Genomic DNA, 22,454 nt, shown 5'->3' with positions numbered 1-22,454 from the left:
AAAGCGGACAGCTGGGGTCTGATATTCTCAGACTAGGGAGGCCCACTGTTATTGGACACTGCCCAGCCTAAAAATAGCAGGCTGCAGCCGCCCCAGAAGTGGCCCATCCATTAGACGTGCCAATCCTGGCGCTTCACCCCAACTCATCCCGTTGCCCTGGTGCGGTGGCAAACGGGGTAATATATGGGGTTGATGCCAGATGTGTAATGTCACCTGGCATCAAGCCCTGGAGTTAGTGATGTCACGGCGTCTATCAGATACCCGACATCACCAACCCAGTCAGTAAGCAATAAAAAATAGACAACAAAAAAAGTTTTATTTGAAAATACACTCCCCACATTCCCTCTTTCACCAATGTATTGAAAAAACCAATCAAATCCGGGTCCGGCGTAATCCAATAAGGGGGTCCCACGGCGATCCATACCATAGTCACTGTCCAAGTCAATAAAGAACAGAATGTTCCCCATTGGCTGGGAGAGCAATGCAGTGACTTGAGCTAACATCAATATGTCAGCCCAGGTCACTGCAGGGCATGACAAGTGCTGCCATCAGGAGGTTAGCAGGACCATTACCTGCAGTGATGATCTCCTGCAGTCCTGCCATCAGCGCTGTCACTGCCTTCCATGCCCGCTGCGTTCTCAGCAGTATCGCGAGAGCCCATGACGTCACCGCTAGTGACAGTCTCGGGCCGCAGGCATAGACGGCAGTGACAGCGGTGACGTCAGGAGGCAGGAGATAGTCACAGCAGGTAATGATCTCATCTCACCTCCTGACGGCAGCTCTCGTCATCCCCGCGGCTGCACGCACTGCAGGGTGACAAGCTGCTGATACTGCGGGCAGACACTGACACTGGAGTGCAGGCAGCCGCGGGGCCGGAGCGGGACACAGACTGCACGGGCACCTGGAGGTCACACGGAAGTGCTTCTGTGCGGCGTCCAGGAAGGGGTGACGTTTTGTGTGTGTTTACTCTGCTCCGCTTCCTCTTCTGTCATAATGACATCACTTCCTGCAAAACCGCAGGGTAGTGATGAACATTACCGCAGGTAAACCGCGGCTATACCGAGGGTATACCGCACATCATTTGCTACCTGCGGTATACCCCCGGTATTTCGCGATTACATTACAGTGAATGGAGTGAAATACCGGGGGTATACCGCAGGTACCTGCGGAAAAGAAGTGATATGCACATTTTCTCAAGAAAATTTTCAGAAAGAATTTTCTTGAGAAAAAAATGCAGTGTGCGCACAGCTATTTTTTTTTCCCATAGGTTTTGCTGGGAAATGTCTGCAGAAAGATCACAAGCATTTCTCAAGAAATTTCCGCAGCAAAACCGCGGGTAAAACCGCAGGTAAAAATGCCTAGTGCGCACAGGGCCTTAAAATCCTGATGTAAAACACCTGTTAAATCAGCAGTGTGTAAATAAGGTCTAATACGGTATAAGTCACCATCAGCATTTCTCGGAACAAAATCAGTTGCACAATTGTGACGAGAAAACCGCATGAAATCTGCTCCATCAGCTGGAACATTATTGTTCACATTTTTACTCTGTCTTGTAAAATAAAAGCGATCTCTGTATCCACTTAGATCTCCCCGACAATGGATCCATTAATGCATCATGCCTTTCTCTGTATTGAGAAGCTACAATACTACTATTTTAAAATATAGGGACAATGTTAAAAACCATTCCTCAGTAATGAGATTAAGTAAACTACTATAACCCGATGTCATTTTTGGGCTAGCCAAAATGGAACATAAAAATTGTACAAAGAGTCATTCCAAGTTTTATTACCAATGATTCCACAACATATTGATTGGACTGACAATGACTTCAACCATAAAGTACTATACACCATATCTTGTATTAAACGGGTTAGTGGGCTTTATACGCTGCGACATCGCTAGCATTTGCTAGCGATGTCGAGTGCGATAGCACCCGCCCCCGTCGTACGGCCGATATGTGGTGATTGCTGCCGTAGCGAACATGATCGCTACGGAAGCGTCACACGCACATACCTGCTCTGCGACGTTGCTCTGGACGGCGAAACGCCTCCTTTCTAACGGGGCGGTTCGTGTGGCGTCACAGCGATGTCACACGGCAGACGTCCAATAGAAGCGGAGGGGCGGAGATGAGCGGGATGTAACATCCCGCCAACTTCCTTCCTTCCGCATTGCCGGTGGAGGCAGGTAAGGAGATGTTCGTCGCCCCTGCGGTGTCACACATAGCGATGTGTGCTGCCGCAGGAACGACGAACAACATCGCTAATAAGCAGAAAACTATTTTTTTGTTTCAGGATGACCTCTCCGCGGCAAATGATTTTGACCGCTTTTGCGATCGTTTAAGGTCGCTCATAAGTGTCACATACTGCAATCTCGTTAATGACGCTGGATGTGCGTCACAAACACGTGACCCCGATGATAATTCATTAACGATATCATAGTGTGTAAAGCCCGCTGTTGTCTACTACTCGGACAACCTCTTCTCAATCCCTAGGTTTGCCCCCAGAAAAATAATAACGCCTATATTACCCTCTGGTGCTGGTGCCATTCCAGCAGTGTCAGCACTAGCTCTCCTGGGGCTCACGTGACATTATTAAGTCACGCAATCCATGCGGTCATCAGCTCTGCCTTCCCTCTCCTCTCCTTCGGACAAACAAAACATCTAGAGTAAGTGAGAGCTGTGGCTGCCCTCACACCTCCCCCAGATGTTTGATTTACGTCCTTAAAGAAAAAGGGTCACAAAATTAAAATAAAAAAAAAGTCTACACTTCAGATGACAGTTTTGTAAAGGAGATAATTTAACATTCTTTTGTGTTTTCTCTTCATATGTATATAAAACAATGTAGGTCAAGACCGAGGTGATACATAAAAGTAGTCCTGTTTGCTGAAAGTGACTTGTCCCTTATACTGTTTTCTGTTACTCATGAGAAATATTCTTTCTTTTGAGGTTTTCAGAATTTGTATGCAAATTTTTTTGAAAGGTTAAATATTAGAAAACACAGAAACACTTCTTCGAGTGGAAAAAAAATGAATTGAACAGCCAAAGGAGTTTTTATCTGTACCATAAAGTTGGGTTCAAGTGTAACGTAGAACGTGGAAGCCCACCTGCTATGACCAGACCTCACTCAGATGGGTCCTTACACCACACAATGTACCTGTACAATAGCAGGTCATCTTCAATAGTGGTGCTCAACATGTAAAACTGAGTATCTACAGTATTGTTAAAAGAAAGCACCATAAAGCCACGAAATTACAATACAATCAGTATTGCAGGCTTTAAATTTACAATTCAGAAGTGGGGTTTTTTAAAATTCCTTTTATGCCTTCCCTTTTACTGGATTTGACGTAATAGCATTTTAGTTTCAGCCCATCCCGACGAATATTTTTCTTTTAGATTGTCCCAAAAAACCTGAAAATAAATAAAAAATTGCAAACATGTTGCAGGCTGTACAGTTAATCAACTCCTGTACTTTGGATTAGCAGACATTTGCAGACACTTCCTATATATTTGCCATATTCCTAGACCATGATGTCATATCCCATTTTCTCATTGTTCTGATCTGCCACTATCTGTATACAATTTACTTTCAGACGTCTGATTAGATATTAGGTGCTTTCCAATATAACTCACAGCTGCTCAACTAACTTCTCAGAATCAAACATTTCAGAAAGCTTCACATCTTATAAATAAGGTTATAAAGAGGTGGTCAGCGAGTTCACACCCCAAATTATTTAAAACCGCAAGTAGCGCTTTCAAAGACATGGCCAGTTCTTTCCTCGGATTCTGAGAAATTAGTGTTTGTATTGATACGCAATTGAGGCTGTTGATCTCATGCCTCCGGTACTCCAGCTCTATTCGCTGCCCAGTACTGCCTCCTCCTGCTTGACTGATGGTTCCTTTGCCTAAAGTCACACAATATTAAGGCTGTCAGTCAAGCAAGAGAAAGGGAAAAGAGCCGGAGTGACAAAAAGGTTTAAGATCTATCATACGCTTGTAGCCTCATTTGCATATAAATTCAAATGCTAATTTCTCAGCAATGGAGGAATGGACTGGCCATGTAAAAGGTATTGCCAGACTTGTCTTTGAAAGAGCTACATGTGCATATAAATAGTTTGGGGTGTCAAATCCTGATGAGAGATTACCCATAGGGCACGTGCCCATAATCAGTGTTTGCAGCATTTTGGATGCAGAGTGTTTTTGCTGCGTCCAAAATGCTGCGTTGTACAGTACACGCATAGTGGATGGGATTTCTGTGCATGTACGGCCTGCAGTGAAAACTGACCTGCAGTATGGCTTCCTGAGCCGCAAGCATGTCATTTCTTTGAGGCGGAGACCATAGCACCTCAAACCTTGATCGTAGACACGGGCAGCTGCGGTGTCCTGTGTTCTCCTGCGGAGAAGACTTGCAGCCCCGCAGGTCAGAACCCGCCGCAACCAGGACGCAGTGGCTCCAGATCGTGGGCACATACCCTAAAGGTCCTATCATACACAGAGATAAATCTGTGGCAGATCTGTGGTTGCAGTGAAATTGTGGACAATCAGTGCCAGGTTTGTGGCTGTGTACAAATGGAACAATAAGTCCATGATTTCACTGCAACCACAGATCTGCCAAAGATTTATCTCTGTGTGTGATGGGGCCTTAAGGCTTAATATACACTTTCATATTCAATCATAATTCCATTTAAAAGAAGAAAAGAACGGCAACTTCCAAAGGAGCGGTGAATAGAGTTTAAAAAAAAACTTTATTGGAGACACTATAAAAACATCAAAAAAGATGCAGCATAGTTAAAAACCTGATGTGTTTCTGGCGTATGAAAAACACCCTTAATCATACGAACAAGTAACAGAGTATAAACTAGCAGTTTTTAAATGCAAAGAGCATCAATCAGTAGCTGAGAACACAATATAATTAAAGGAGTGGTTCACCCATATTCATTATTGGCCACATCGATATTATATTGAGAAACAATGTTTCTCTCAAATACCTTGTATTGCCAATAGTGCCTGCGAGCGGCGCTATTGCAGACCGCTGTTCCCCATCATGTGGACCTGGGCTCCGTGACCTCGGGGATCCGGTGATGTCACGTCAACTTCCTGTTCACCTGAAATCACCGCTGCCGGCCCCAGTCTCCGTGAGTGACTGGGCTGTGGGCAGAGTTTCACCTCTCATCACAGCCCAGCGTCACTCCTGCTTGCATGCTCTGCAGCGAAGGAGGAGGGAGCAGGGAGAAGATGGGCTGCAACACTGGGCTGTGACGAGGGGGGAAACTCTGCCCGCAGCCCAGTGACTCACGGAGACTGGGGACGGCCGCAATAGCGCCGCTCACAGGCACTATGAGCAACACAGGGTATTTCAGAGAAACATTGTTTCTCAACATAACATCGATGTGGCCAATAATGAATATGGGTGACCCACCCCTTTAACAGCACATGGTATGGTACAAGATCTTAAAGGGGCATTATCAATTTGCATGTCAGGTGTTTAACTATGCTGCAGTCTTTTTGATGTTTTTAGTGTGTCAACAACAACTTTTTTTTTATTCCATTCAATACTCCCTTGGAAGTTGCTGTTCCTTTCTTCTTTTTCTGGTCGATGCCATGCCAGAGGATGCAGCATCCATGCTTACAATTTGGATTGACACTGCTGCACTCAACGTGGTGAACTTTTGTCCTTTGCTTGTTACAGAATTCCATTAGTCTGGCAACTTCATGATCAGTGTGATGCACTACTAACCAACTATTGGATCCTTTCGATGTCATACATGAATTCTTATAAGTCTGACCTTCACGAGTAGTAAAAATTGTTTCCAGTGTTCTCTTTTGCTTTTAGGTCTCCATCTGGACCATGAAATCTAAATACCACTGTGTTGGGAATTTTTAGGGAATTTCAAACCAAGAAAAATGTTCAAAAATATCATCACATTTCAGAATAGTATGTGCCAATAGATTGTGCTAACAGTCAATATAAAAGTGTTGCAATAGATGCCTCAAAGTCCAGTTATGGAATAATTCCATTTATTACAAAGGCATACTTGTCCCATTTAATATCCAATCCCACTTGTAATCTGCAAATGCATCACCCATACAAAAATAAAAAGAGCAACACTGTAACTTTGTTCTGCCCCATTAAATATTAAAAGGGTTGCCCATTTGTCAAAATTATGAAATTTGCAAAGAAAAATTATTTTGCATGTGTTGCCATTTTTTAAAACCTGTAATATTTTCCATTTTCAGGATATAGGGCTCTGTTAGGCTTGTTTTTGTGCCCTGAGATGATGTTTTTGCTGATACAATTTTAAGATAGATATGATGTTTTGATAGCCTCTTGTTGCGTTTTTATTCCAATGGTGTTGTTTGATATTCTTTCCCATTATGTCATTTACAGATCTAATTAATTTATTTTATATTTTGATAGACTGGACTTTTATGAATGCTGCAATACCAGGCATGGTTTTTTTTTTCTCAAATGCTGTATTTTTACTAAGGCAAAAAGGGTGGGGATTTTAAATTTTATATTTTTTTCATATTTCTAAAAACTTTTTTTTTTTAAATTTTCGCAGTATTTTAATAATTCCCTTAGGGGACTTGAACCTGTGATCATCTGATCAGTTGTACTAATTATGCTATAACAAATATATGTATACAGTATATACACACACAAAGCATACATTCACATATACAGCTCTGGCAAAAATTAAGAGTCCGCTCCAAAATGGTCACATTTTCTGATTTTACTCTTTATAGGTATATTTTTTTATTCTATAAACTACTGACATGTCTCCAAATTTCCAAACAATAAATTTTGTATTTCTTTTCTGAAAATGAGAAATGGTCAAAATAACAAAAAAAAGCATTGCTTTCAGTCCTCAACTAATGCAAAGTTCATAATCGTTTAGAAACAACAATACTTAACTCAGGAAGAGTTCAGAAATCAATATTCTGTGGAATAACCATGATTTTTAATCACAGCTTTCATGCGTCTTGGCATGCTTTCCACCAGTCTTTCACACTGCTTTTGGGTGACCTTATGCCACTCCTGGTGCAAAAATGTCAGCAGTCCTTCTTTGTTTGATGGCTTGTGACTATCCATCTTCCTCAGGTCTGGAGATTGGGCTGGCTATGACAGGGTTTTATATGGTGGTCCTTTATCCACACATTGATTGACCTAGCTGTGTGGCATGGCGCATTATCCTGCTGGAAAATCCAGTCCTCAGAGTTGGGGAACATTGCCTGAGCAGAAGGAAGCAACTGTTTTTCCAGGATAACCTTGTACGTGGCTTGATTCATACGTCCTTTGCAAAGCTTAATCTGCCAAATTCTAGCCTTGCTGAAGCAACCACAGATCATCACTGATCCTTCACCAAATTTCACAGTAGGTGCAAGACACTGTAGCTTGTCCGCCTCTCCAGGTCTCCGTCTAGCCATTAGACGACCAGGTGTTGGCCAAAGCTGAAAATTAGACTAATCAGAGGTTACCTTGCTCTAGAAATTGGGCAGATTAAACTTTAAACTGTATTATATATATATATATATATATATATATATATATATATACACATACACACACACACCATCATCTGCCAGGAAAGATGCGAGCTCAGCGTGTGAGCCAGTATCAAATTTAGGGACACGACAATTCGTGTAAATGTACGTCATATGTTGTGAAGGAGTTAAATGTCTGCATCCGGTAGCTACAACTGTTATATCAAGGGCAAGCAAGTAGTAGCAGTGACAGTAGCAAACTGTATACCAGGCAGACAAAATATGTATACATCCAGAGCAGTACTAGAAGGGGAAAAGAAAAAGTGAAGCAGCAGAGATACACACGTGTGAAGGATCTATAGTGAAAACTTGTCTGAAAACTAAAAAGGAACCAAAAACATCAAAACTGAGAAGAGATACAATGACACCTGGCTGTGCAAATACCATGAAGTGGTAACAGAAAGCCATCTACATGAACAGTGCAATATTGTCAAAAGAAACGGTGATATAGTCATAGTCTGGTAACTGATTGTGTCCATAAGGTTTCATCACCAACCTCTTTATTTTCAAGCATTCGGTTTCCACAGTAGTAACGCTAATACACGTGGTACAGATCTGCCCTCTTGAGGCAAAAACAGGCATCTTCCAAACTTCATTCTTCATGAGATCACATTTGCTATGTTATGGGGAAGCTGTGAAAACTATGCTTGAAAGTGCCATACAAACCTATTTTTTGTGTGTTGTCAAATACAATTTGTGTCTTTTTTCAAGCGGAAAAAGCACCACAAAAAATGAACACAGCGCATAATGTCAAAACCATATTACTGTGCACATTTTCAGTCAAACGTCAATACTTTTAATGGTTTTAGGTTTTGCAAATCTTGAAGAGGTTAAAAGAAGTAACATGTTTATTCTTAGAGCGACTTGGTTTATAAGCTGCTAGTTCTATATACTTGAAAGTATAGAGCAATGGTTCCCAAACCTCAGTGCTCACGAGCCCCAACAGGTGAGGTTTTCAGAATTACCTTAGTAGGCGATACCTTGGTAATGATTCCACCACCTGTTGAATGCTAAGGAAATCCTGAAAATATCATCTGTTGTAGCCATGAGGACTGGAGTTTGGGAAACACTGCTGTAGAGCGCAGATGCCAAAGGCAGAGCCGCAACAAAGCCATCACCGAAGACATTTCATGAAAAAGACGGTTGATATTTTCCTGGAGTGGCTTCACCCTGGGAAACTTAAAGTAGCCTTGTGCACATACCCTTAGTTGAGATGAGCAAAATGATTGACACTACCCTGTTCCGCCGTCCACTTTGGTACGTTACTGCAGCAAGACCAGGGCATGCATATATGTACACACACATATATATATATATATATATATATATATATATATATATATATATATATATATATATATATATATATATATATATATATATATATATATACACACACACATATATATACTATATATATATATATATATATACACACACATATATATACTATATATATATATATATATATATACACACACATATATATACTATATATATATATATATATATATATATATATATATATATATATATACACACACATATATATACTAATATATATATATATATATATATATACACACACACACATATATATACTATATATATATATATATATATATATATATATACATATACATACATACACCGTGTTTTTCCAAAAATAAGACCTCCCCAAAAATAAGCCCTAGCAGGGATTTTCAGCATTTTCGGAGAAAGGCTTAAATATAAGCCCTCCCCCGAAAATAAGCCCTAGTCCCGGATCAATAATGAAGTGTCCGTGCAGCTAAAATAGATACGGATACTGCAGGAAACTTCATTATACACAGCGGCACCCGGCAATTACACTCACCCGACACTGAGCGGCAGGACCTGCAGTGATCATACCCCCGCACACATCAGCTCTCACACACACACACACACACCAACACACACAATCAGATCTCACACACACCAGATCTCACACAAAAACATCGGATCGCACACACAGTCAGATCGCACACATAATCAGATCGCACACACAAACATCGGCTCACACGCAAACAACAATCACACACACACACAAACATCGGATCGCACACACATCGGATCGCATACACACTCACCTCATCCAGTGACACCGATCTCTTCTCGCCGGGAGAATCCTGAGAGGCAGTGCGGTGCAGCGCGATGAACAGGACCTGCGGCTGAACACGTGACTTGCTCTCATTCTCTGCTGCCGTAAGTGCTGGATGTGATGTGGTGATGTGTGTGTGTGTGTGTGTGTCTGCAATTGGCTGTGTGTGTGTGTGTGTGTGTCTGCGATCGGCTGTGTTTTTCTGCGATCAGCTGTGTGTGTCTGCGTTCGGATGTGTGTATCTGTGATCGGCTGTGTGTGCCTGTGATCGGATGTGTGTATCTGTGATCGGCTGTGTGTGATGTGTGTATCTGTGATCGGCTGTGTGTGCCTGCGATCAGATGTGTGTATCTGTGATGGCTGTGCGTGCCTGCGATCGGATGTGTGTATCTGTGATGGCTGTGCGTGCCTGCGATCTGCTGCGTGTATCTGTGATCGGCTGTGTGTGTCTGCGATCGGATGTGTGTATCTGTGATGGGTGTGCGTGCCTGCGATCTACTGTGTGTGTATCTGTGATCGGCTGTGTGTATCTGTGATCGGCTGTGTGTATCTGTGATCGGCTGTGTCTGCGATCTGCTGTGTGTGATCTGCTGTGTATATCTGCGATCTGCTGTGTGTGTATCTGCGATCTGCTGTGTGTGTATCTGGGATCGGCTGTGTGTGCCTGCGATCTGCTGTGTATATCTGTGATCTGCTGTGTGTGTGTGTGTGTCTCTGTGTGATCTGCTGTATCTGTGACCGGCTGTGTGTGCCTGCGATCTGCTGTGTGTGATCTGCTGTGTATATCTGTGATCTGCTGTGTGTCTGTGTGTGATCTTCTGTGTGTGTCTGGGATCTTCTGTGTGTGTCAGCGTGTCAGCTAGCAGCAGTGGAGGATGGCGTGCAGCACCGACCGGAGATCACAGGGGGACCTGGGAACCACGCAGACGTCCTGGTCTGGTGAGTATGAGTCTCCTGGGAAGTGGGGGGTCTGCTTTTTTGGGGGGTAAACTTACCCCCAACTGTGTTTCTCCAAGAATAAGACCTCCTCCAAAAATAAGCCCTAGCGCTTTTTTGGGGGGGGGCAAAAAAAATATAAGACAGTGTCTTATTTTTGGAAAAACACGGTATATATCTCTTTCTCTCTCTCTCTTCGTCCCGGATCCGTCTCCCCATTGATTTACATGACAGCGGATTCCGGATTGGATCCGGACTTCGGCGGCAACCCGATCCAGATCATCTAGACCCGGATTATGGCCGATCCGCTCAACTCTACAGGGCATTAGAATGTCGCCACTCAGGCCAAGAACCTCTTGCGATTACTAGTCCCTTGCGAGGCCATGGCGCAGAACACCTCACTACATTTATGAGACTTGGTCACTATTCCTCACACAACGTCATGATGTTGCAGGGGAACTGTAATGATGAAAGGTTTCCGACAATACAGAGCAAGCCAAGGACATTCACATTGGCTCGGCTGTACGCTGGCTACCGCTGGCTTTTGGCGTTTAGGACACATTAAAAGTAGAAATTAAGTGGGGCTTCAAATGGCAGCCAAAAAGACAGCCAAGAAATTGAAAATGGCTGCAAGAACTTATAGTCTTGTTACCAATTACAACTAGCCTAGCCTTCATTTTTCTATGGATGTATCTTTTTGGTTTTCACATAAATGTTCTAGTAACTTTGGTTTTATTGCTTTTTGAACTCTAAATGCTAATCTGAGAGCCAAAAAGCTTAGGGTTCAGGCTTGATTTTATTCTGCATACTGCTATCGGTAATATGATGGTCCCTAACCATGAAGGAGGCAGCAATAACCAAAATAGCTGTCAGCTTGACTCAGCCCTGCTTATACTAATTTCAGGAGGCGTTACAATGCAGAAATTATTGCCATTCTGTATATTGGATTCGCATAAAAGAGTCAGTTGTATTTTCATGAGCTGGGGAGAAGCCCAAAGGTAAACAGTACAACTACGGTATACAGAATCAAGAGAAATCCTACAGCAGCCAACATGGGAAGACCAGATTGCTAATGATAAGCACCGATCCACAACTCCAGCCACATAAAATGAACATTTCAACCCTATATATTGCCAGAGAATTTCTAACCAACCTTTAGAAAAACTAACCGGCAATTAAGTGTAACATTTTCTGTACATCCAGTTATCATATTAGCAAACATGCCTAAAATCAACAAGGGATGTTTGGGATTTAAAAAACAAAAAAACCCAAAGAACAGAAAATATTAAAAATGAAATTAATTAATTTCTCACAAATTAAATTTTTCCTGCTTAAGCCGCTTCTGGTGGTCATGCAGAAATAATAAAAATTACATCGAATAACTATAATAATGACTTCTAAGAAGCATAAATATTCTAATCTAGCCAAATGAGGATAGGATAAAGGCTTCTATATAAATAGTGTTTTAACCCCTTACTGCCAAAGCCTGTCCCGCGGACTTCTATCGCCTCGACTTCGGACCAAACGAGTTAATCAACAGTGAGTCAACACTGCGGCCACTTCCTGTTGATTGCTCATTTGGTCCGAAGGCGGAGAGAAGGAAGCCTGCGCTGAATGGATGCGGGGCCGGCGTGACGTCACAACCCCACGTGAGCCCTGACACTGCAAACATAGACAATGTTGGAAGGGTGCCAGTATGGGAGGTAAGTATAGGTTTTATTATTTTACCTGGGGGAAACGTGCAATCAGAAGGGACTGTCCTAGTAGTGGACAACCCCTTTAAATTACAGTTATGTCACACAAAATAGTTAATAAATAATTTAATCACATGTCTACGTTACATCAGCATCATTTTTTACACTTTTTATTTTTTTTTTATTAGGTTAGAAGGGTTAAAAGATTATCAGCAATTTCTCATTTTTCCAACAAAACCAATTTTTATTTTAGGGACCACATCACATTTGAAGTCACTTTGAGGGGCTTAAGTGACAGAAATTATCCCAAAGTGACACCATTGTAAAAATTGCACCCCTCAAAGTACTCAAAACCAAATCCAAGTTTATTAACCCTTTAGTTGCTTCACAAAAACTAATGCAATGTGGAAAGAAAAAATACATTTTTTTCTTTTTCTCAAAAAATGTCGCTTTAGCCCCAAATTTGTCATTTTAACAAGGGTGACAAGAGAAAATGGACTATACATTTTGGTCAGCAATATCTCCTGAGTAAACCAATATTCCATATGTGGTGGGAAACCACTGTTTGGGCGGATGCAGAGCTCAGAAGAGAAGGAGCACCATTTGACTTTTAGAAGGCAAACTCGGCTGGAATTGATAGTGGACGCCATTGTCTTCTTTGGAGAGCCCTTGATGTGCCTAAACAGTGGAAATCCCCTCAAAGAATTTATCTAGAAGTGTTATGAGCACCTTGAACCCCCCAGGTGCTTCACAGAATTTTATGACATTGAGACGTAAAAATAATAATTAATTTTCCCAACAAATATGTTGTTTTAGCCTTTTTTTTTTACTTTCACAAGGGCAACAAAAGAAAACACACTGTACAATTTCTTCTGCAAATTTCTCCTGAATAGGCAGTTACTCCATATGTGGTGGAAAACTACTGTTTGAGCGCACAGCAAGGCGCAGAATTGAAGGAGCGCCATATTGGTGGTAATAGATTGCGGATTCCATTTCACATTTGAAGATCCCCTGACATGACAAAACAACAGAATCCTGCCACAAGTGACCCCATTCTAGATACTACACCTCTCAAAAGGTAGTGAGCAATTATAACCCTCCGGTGATTCAAGGGTATAGCATGGGCTGTGAAAATAACTTACCATTTTGTCCACCAAAATTATGCTTTGGCCTTAAAGTTTTACTTTTAAAAAAAGGGTAACGGGAACAAAAAGTGCACCATAAAATTTGCTCCACAATTTCTTCTGAGTTCACCAATACACCACATGTAGTCGAAATCTACTTTTGAGGCAAAGTGCAAAGGTCAGGTCATATTGGAGTTCAGATTTATCTGGAATGGTTTGGGGTGCAATATCAAATTGTCAGAGCCCCTAACATGCCAGAAAAGCAGACCCCAGATTTTTACCACTGAAATTTTGTTTTAGCAAGGAAAACAGGCAAAAAAAGTCCTCATATTGTGTTTCACAATTTCTCCTGAATGTGGCAAAAGCACACGTGACTGTATAATACTGTTTGACCAAACCACAAGGCTTGGGAGGGAAGGAGCACCATTTGACTTTTGGAGCACAGATTTTCTTAGAATAGTTTGCGGACCCCATTATCAAAGCCCTTAAGTGCCAGAACAGCAGAAATCCCCTCAAGTGACCACATTTCTGAAATTGCATTCCTCTGGGAATTCATCTACGGGTGTAGTGACAATTTTGTCTCTGGAAAAACACCCATGGAGTCAAACGCAGTCAATGTTGCAAAATTAAAAATGGCAGATAAGTTATTGTAGTGCCCATACATTGTTCCCAGCTCATGGTTCTGGATACACACATCCTGTAAATTAAGTGGGCTCTCCTCACTACAACAATGACAAACATGTGGATGCGAAATGTGGTTTAGGCACATTGTGGTGCTCAGAAGGGAGGGGTGCATTTGAATTTAGGTGCACAGATTTTGCTGAATTTCTTTTGAGGGGGCCTTTGTGCTACCAGTAGTGTGTAAGCCCCAAATATTTCCGTTCACAGATGACAGACCTGAGTGGGGACTTTTTTTTTGTGGGTTGAATGCTATTGGTGGGAATTTGTCGGCAGCTCCTGCTTCTCCAGGCGTGGATCATCTGAAGAGCCCTTCTAATCACACGACCGAACTGGTGAGCTGAATATACCTTTTAGCTAGTCTTATAGATTGGGTTGTTCTGGACACAGTGATACAAAATGTGAATTTTTTTATATACATATTTGTACAATTTTTGTTCACTTTTTTTTACTTAGTCCCTTTATGGGACATTACTTTTTATTAGTCTGTGATCGCTGGTACCAGCATTGCAATACATTATACCTGTCACTATTACACTGATAGATCGCTTCTTAGACCATGCTCCTGACATTTGACCTCAGGTTAGGCTGCTTTCACATTGCGCTTTTACTTACGTTCAGTGGTCCCGTCGGGGCATCCGTTCGAACCGCCCATCCCGCACCCCGCAAAGCGTGTTTCGGATGCATGCGCCGAGAGTGCCATTGACTATAATGGAGCAGACTCCGGTAGCATGTGCTCTGTCTTGCTTCATTTTCGGGCATATACGTTTTCTGCAGGCGGACACCCGAACGTAGTCGACTACATTTTGGAGTCCGCCTGCAGAAAACGTAAATTCCCGAAAATGGAGCAAGACAAAGCACATGCTAATGGAGTCTGCTCCATTATAGTCAATGGCCCTGTCCGCGCATGCGTCCAAAACACGCTTTGTGGGGTGGGGGAGGGGTCGTTCGGATGGATGCCCCGACGGGACCACTGAACGTAACTAAAAGCGCAATGTGAAAGGGGTTTTACCATGGCAATGATCAGGAGCTTGGGATCAAGTCAAACAGGTCCCGAAAGGAAAGGGGGCACACTTCCTCTCCCAGCCTCCTAAATGCTGTGATCTCAATTGATCGCAGCTGGAGGCGGTGCAGGCACTAGCTGTAGCTGTTACAGACTGAGCACGGCTTTCATGTAAGCCAAGCTCAAAGTGTGGCGATCACGCAGGCACAGCTCCTGTGCCTGCACGATCATCAGGACGTACTGGTACAGCCATTTGAAGAAACGCACTGCAAAATAGGATGTACCAGTATATCCAAGGTCAGGAATTAGCTAAAGGGAATCTGTCGCTGGTTGGTGCAGTTTTGATAAAATTCCCTGCAGATCTAACAGTTTTCTGAATGCTGAGCTCTGTATAACCCTGCGCACACTGACTGACAGCATTCTCTGTACACTGTGCATAACCAGAAAGCTTAAAGTCAGTTGTGGAGGAGGGCTTACACTCAACTGATGAATATGGAGGACTACATGACAGCAGGTTTACTAGTCCTCTAATGATGATCTCATGCTGATAAAATGATGATATCGCTGGAATCAGGATGTCTGTCTCTACATCATGCGACTTTCAGATTAGGTAGCTAGTAAAAATCTGCAGACAGATTCCCTTTAATCATGCTTGGTAGTATAACTGTAACAGCAGATACAGGGATAAAATAAGGTTATATTTTCTCTGCTCCTGCTTGCTTCCAGGGAGAAGTTACTATACAATGAGCGGACTGCACTTTGACTGCTAGCCTGCTCTACAGTGTGATCCAAGATGTTTGGACTGCTATGGAACAAAAGGCTCACAATGGTTTGTTAATAGGAAAACTAATAAAAATTAATCTCAATCTTAGGATTTAGGAAAGCAAATCTATCCGATTCTTAATCTAGTTACCAAAAACATGAGAATGTCATCTAAGAATGTGTTAAGCCTCAATAAATAATCCTCACAATATAAGCTGCAATAATAAAATATGTCCTACTGTTAGTTCAGTGTTTTCAAGCAGTAAGTGGTTAACACCTATTAAGAACATGATGCTCTTTGTTCATAAAGAGAAAAGGAGGCTGCACAACTTAAAGACAATTACTGTATCGTAAGCATAGAAGTGCAAGTGGGCCATTGCTGAAACATCGGGTAGCTTTCATGATGGTAGCTGCAATTTCCGTTCCCAATTAATCATTAGTTTCGGTTTGAGTAGATATTTTCGCTATTAAGCAAAAAAGTCAACTCCATTTATATTCTTTCTACTTGTACCAAAGTATTAAGTTGTCCAATAGCACCTACTTTTTCTTGATGGGCAAAAATATAGTCCCTTTAGGCCAGGGATAAGATGCCAAAAGATCTGCCGTTTTGGAGACGCTTTACCTATCCACTTGCCTTGTAAGCATATAATAAATACATTTTCCCCCTTACCTGTGAAAAAACATAGCTGATGAGCGTAAATCCGCAGACTAAACTGGTATTGTACATCATAACTTCCCTCTACAGACGAGATCACAACCTCCAAGTTTTCTAACACTCAGTCAAGTCATTTAAGACATTATGCAAAACTTCTTATAAGATAAAACACTTACCTGATATATTCGAAAAGGTATATAACGAAAACCTCCGTCTTCTGGCAAATATTCCATAAGTTTCCGATTTATCGTCCAAAACTGATCAAACTTATCTAGGATAAATCAAGAAAAGACAAAAATGCTTAAGTTCACCAAACTATTGACTCTCTGTGTAAATTTGATTGCGAACATGTGAACACTACACCAGCAGGTGAAAATAAAGAAGTTTACATTCTTCATATTTTGTAAGGGTGTGTTTACACTAGCCAAGTATCCTGAATGAGAATTCTAAGGAATGCTTATCTTCTGATAACTGGCCAATGTGCAAATCAAAAAGGTCAGTGGAGCCTCTGTTAGGAGTCTCAACACAGAAAAATATGCACCTAGGATTTCACAGTGTTGAGCGCCTTTGCTGGCTGCCGGCAGGGTTTTCTCTGGCTGGTCTCCCCGAGATCAGTGATTGTTTTGTCTTGTTGGTCTACTAGGCATTGCTGCCACCTGGCCAGAATCCTACTACATACTGATGAGGGGCAATACCCCGAAACAGCTGTCTGTGGATGGATACCTGGCCTTGATATTTCCCTTGTCATATCTTTAAACTCGTCAAGAGCTGGATATTGACTATAAGGGCCACTTAATATGGTGGTTATGGTGGTTTCCTAAAGAGCCACTCCTTGACTAGGTCCTTCCCGGAGGGATATCTGGCTATTTTCTGTGTTGAGACTCCTAACAGAAGCTCCACGGACCTTTTTGATTTGCATACTTTCCAGGGGGCAATGCACCTAGAATGTCACTGTGTTGAGCGCCCTCGCTGGCTGCCGGCAGTGTTTTCTCTGGCTGCTCTCCCCGAGATCAGTGATTGTTTTGTCTAACTGGCCAATGTGAACAGGCTACCAATCTCTGATAAACGTGGAAAATGCTCATCCACCAGGTGGAATGATGCTGAACAAGGGCAACAACAGTATAGACACACACATCCATCTATTACTGATCGCTCTGTGTGCATCCACAGAAAGGTCAGCCAGTCTAAACAAGCTACTAAATGTCCAACAATCAGCAAACGTAGCCACTTGGCAGTCGTTTAACAAGTTGGCCAGTGTAAATGAGTGGTAAAGGTAACTGTCAGCAGGATTTTAGTCCCTAAACTGGCATCAACTCCGGCCTTTCTTTCTTTTTATCCTCCCTCCATCAGCCTTCTAACAGTAACTGATAGGTCACTTTGTGACCTGATCTTGCGCAGATGCAGTCATTCCTGGAAGCGGCACATACGGAGATGGCAATTCTGGCAATGTTATCAAGACTTTACTGCGCATAAACACCGCCTGCAGGAATGACACATCAGTCACTAACAGGAGGCAAAAAGAGGAAGAGGAAGAGAGGCAGGAGAGCTGCAACTGCAGTGTGCACGGTCAGGCCCATTCACTAACGGATTTCGAGGAAACGGACTTCTAATAGAGAAGCATTGTCATAATTAACATTTCAGATCATTTAGATAATGGTTTTAGTTTAGGGTCTAAAAATCTGCTGAACGATTCCCTTAAAAGCAAAAGAAAAAAAAACACAGGGTAAGGTCACGTGCACAAGTTTAATATTTGGTCAGTATTTTACATCAGTATTTGTAGCCAAAACCAGGGGTGGGTTAAAAATACAGAAGTGGTGCCCGTGTTTCTATTTTACAATACCTCTGATTGCTCCACTCCTGGTTTTGGCTTACAAATACTGAGATAATAAACTCTCTAAATACTTGGTGTGTGCATGTAACCTAATGAGAAAGACATTTCATGTGTATAAAAGAAAATGTAAATGAATTAAAACATATTGTTTTCCTAGTAGAAAGAGCATTAATGCCAGGAGTCATTATTTTGCTTTTTTGGGTGCGATTTATATTGCCAGTTTGAACCACTACTAAACCAATACGTGCACTGGTTGCCCAAGCTTGTGAGATTACTCTCAGATAAAAAATCTGGAAGACGGCTGTGTAAGCAGGATCACCCACTCATGATGATGGGCCAGGCATGTCCTATCAGAACTTTACATATGTTATAAAATGTTACTCTTATATGTGGCGTTTTGATTGGACGTCTGGCTGCTGGGAGAAAATGAAGAAATATTCCCCCCTTCAGCCGCTCACTTCTAGTCAACTGGCCCAAACCAGGGGTGTGATCAGTCAGCCCTCCATATGTAATGAGCGCGGTGTAATCAGATCCACCACTTCTAGACCAATATCCAGCTCAGGACACACGCTGCGGAGCGAGATGTCAGTCAAGGCGGAGGTGGCACTCACTGGATACAGAACACTGACTGACCCCAGCCCCAGTGCTGCCAGTTGACTGGAGGCAAGGGGCAGCAAAGAGAATATTACTTTACATTTTCCCTAGAGCCACTTCCAATAAGAAAGCAATATGTATGGAAATCAGTATTTACCTACAGATTAGCATGAAGGCTGCAGGTAAATACTGTGAATTCCCATTTAATATTACAGAATACTAAAATATCCTAGCAAAACTAAAATTAGGTTATAATGGCTAAAATCAAATAAAAAAAATATAACTTGCACTTTACTAGTAAAAATGTGAACACAAATATAGGACAAAAAAACATGTCTCTTTCAGTGGTATATGCTGTGTCATAAAGTGCAATGTTTGTCATATCATTTACAATGATCTACAGTAATGATGAATCAGATTTACGCAATCTGAGTACACACGGCTATAAAAAACTAATGCGTAGGGGTTTGAAATGTCAAATTTAGTTAGGTGCACTGAAAATACTTTTTATGAACTCCAAAGATTCCATTTGCGACATTCCTCCTTGGTGAGAACAATTACATAATGCCACAACCAGCCTGATCAACAGGGAATCTGTCACCGGGTTTTTGCTACCTTATCTGAGAGTAGCATAATGTACCGTATTTTTCGGACCATAAGACGCACTTTTTTCCCCCCAAATGTTGGGGGAAAGTGGGGGGGTGCGTCTTATGGTCTGAATATAGGGCTGTGGGGAATGTGGGTGCTGCGGTGGAGCGGGTCATCGGCGGCACAAGCAGGCTGCAGCAGCGCCTGCCGTGACCACGTGGGCCCGCTCATTCCATATGCATGCCCATCCTCCCGTCCATCATCTCTCAGCGCTCAAGCCGGCGCTACAGGTGGGCAAGGTGATGGGTGGGACGCGCGCATAGTAAACAGCCAGCTCGCGTGATCACCCCTGGCAACTACAGCCTGGAGTGATCATGCTCGGCTGTATTTACTGCTCCCCGCGCATCATCATCATCAGCGCGAGGTGCAGTGAATCAATGTACTCACCGTTCCCCTGCATCACTGCAATGTCCTCCTGTCTGCCAGCCGCGGCTGTATGGAAACTAGCGGTGCTCATAGCGATGACGTCATCGCTGTGCGCACGTGTCCACACAGTCACGCCGGCAGACAGGAGGACATCGCGATGCTGCAGGGATCGTGGCCGGCTCAACACAGCACTGCCGGCAGACAGGAGGAGGAGCGACGCTGCGTGGAGCGAGGAAAGGTGAGGGTAAACGTTTATTTTTTTTTTTTTTGTGTGCCACAGCATGCAGGACATAGCAGGATGATGGAGGTATATGAGCAGGATGGGGGGTATATGAGCAGGATGATGGCATATATAGCAGGATGATGGGGGTATATGAGCAGGATGATGGAGGTATATGAGCAGGATGATGGAGGTATATGAGCAGGATGATGGAAGTATATGAGCAGGATGATGGCGTATATGAGCAGGATGATGGCGTATATAGCAGGATGATGGCGTATATAGCAGGATGATGGCGTATATAGCAGGATGATGGCGTATATAGCAGGATGATGGCGTATATAGCAGGAAGATGGCGTATATAGCAGGATAGGAGCACATACCAGGATGGCAGTATAAAGCAAGATGGGGCTATACCAGGATGAGGGACATATATATATATATATATATATATATATATATACACAAGGCAGGAGGATCATTACCAGGATGGGGTACCTTAGTAGAGAATTTGGGAACATTACCCCCATAATAGTGTGAGCAGCAGATCCTCGCCCCATAACAACGTGTCATGACCACATTTTTTGCTTAAAATTTTATTTTCCTATTTTCCTTCTCTAAAACCAGGGTGCGTCTTATGGTCCGGTGCGTCTTATAGTCCGAAAAATACGGTAAAGACAGAGACCCTGATTCCAGCGATGTGTCACTTACTGTACTGTTTGATGTCATTTTCATCAAATGTTTTCTCTCTGCAGATCTAGCAGTTATACAGAGCTCATGAATATGCTGGACTACCTGCAGCAGGCCAAGTAGTCCTCTAATGATAAAATCACCGATTACTCAGCAGTAGATTATCACAACACATGTATAGAGGCTTTATGGCCCATTTGGTTACATTAATGTCAATTAGCAAAAAAAAACCTAATACTTAGCAATCAATGTCCTGTGCCAAAGATCACAACCTTATATATCAAAAATGGTGCATGTTCTTAACCCCTTAATGACCACCAATACTCCTTTTCATGGTGGCTTTCTTCTACAACTCCACTTTTTATGGTGGCCCTGCAGAATAAGATTGCACTGCAAGCAGTGCTAACGTTTCCATGCCCAAGCTGTTAAAGGAAACCTGTCAGATGCAATATGCACCCAGAAACACAAGTAGTTCTTGGTGAATATTGCTATTCTCTGCCTAACCGTCCCTGTAGACACTAGCATAGATAATGATCTTTAGAAAAAGTATTCCTAAAGATCTTTTATAGTATGCTAATGAGTGAGGGGACAAGTCCCCTTTTCTTGTTAGTCGTCCCCATTAGCATGTTAGTACACCCCTGTGTGCGTGCTAACATGCTAATAATGGAGGCGACTAGCCAGGGGAACTATAGAGAAAAAGACTGACGGCACTCACTAAACTGAGGTGTGAACAGGTGCATAACTGAACATGATATAAAATACAAAAAAAGACAGTTTGCACTCTGATAATGTTAAAGTATGAAAACCATGAATGTCTGAACATGGACCTGCATTACTGCTATGGAAAATCTAAGAAAAATTAGATATTTAGCATATATAAATGGCCATTTGTATATCTGCCTAGTTGCCCCTTCACAGCATATCTCGTAACTGGGTACCTACAGTATGCTGAAGCCTCTTTCTAGGTTAAAAACCTCCTGTCTATGGGCAAGTAGGAACCTGCTATATAGGATAAGATTACCTATGGCAAGTGGGGGAGGGGTGCACGGTCAGAAGGTATGACCCTCTTAATATAGACAAAAAGACTGACAGCACTCACTAAACTGAGGTGTGAACAGCCAGGGGAACTAACGCCTAGTTAGGTCTAGTCCCCACGCTCATTAGCATAAATAAAATCACGAGCAGTTCTGGCTGCATATTTCTAATCCCTGCCTAACCGTCCCTGTATAAACTAGCATAGATAAAGAGATCTTTAGAAAAGTATTTCTGTTAGATGTTATATCGTATGATAATGAGCGAGGGGACTAGTCCCCTGGGAGTTAGTTCCCCTGGCTAGTCGGTATCATTAGCATGTTAGTACGTCCCTGTGGGTGTGCTCCCATCTCGCCTGGACATGTGCTGGTGATATCATTCAGTTCATGCACTGACCCCTGTGTGTCCTCCTTGTGTCTTCCTTAGTGTGAGGTTGACAAACAGCTCATCCCACCCGTTCCCTATTTAGGGCCCAGCACATAAGTGCGGACTCTATCTCAGGTGGTGAGGGATCCCAGGGACCAGCACTAGGTTTGGTCAGGGGTCACCATTTTCCCGTTCC

General features: G+C 42.5%; 1 protein-coding gene across 2 annotated transcripts in view; it reads right to left on the bottom strand.

Annotated features, from left to right (window-relative positions):
- The window catches only part of ATG5 (autophagy related 5), a 256,782-nt gene that overhangs the window by 100,486 nt on the left and 133,842 nt on the right, over positions 1–22,454 (bottom strand). For both annotated transcript variants that reach the window (XM_075340076.1, XM_075340077.1), the window contains exon 6: positions 16,688–16,782. In XM_075340076.1, coding sequence (XP_075196191.1) covers positions 16,688–16,782 — 95 coding nt within the window. The remainder of the gene's footprint in view (positions 1–16,687; positions 16,783–22,454) is intronic.

The sequence above is a fragment of the Anomaloglossus baeobatrachus genome, chromosome 3, assembly GCF_048569485.1.
Source record: "Anomaloglossus baeobatrachus isolate aAnoBae1 chromosome 3, aAnoBae1.hap1, whole genome shotgun sequence".
NCBI lineage: Eukaryota > Metazoa > Chordata > Amphibia > Anura > Aromobatidae > Anomaloglossus > Anomaloglossus baeobatrachus.
This window is presented reverse-complemented; position numbering and strand designations above follow the sequence as displayed.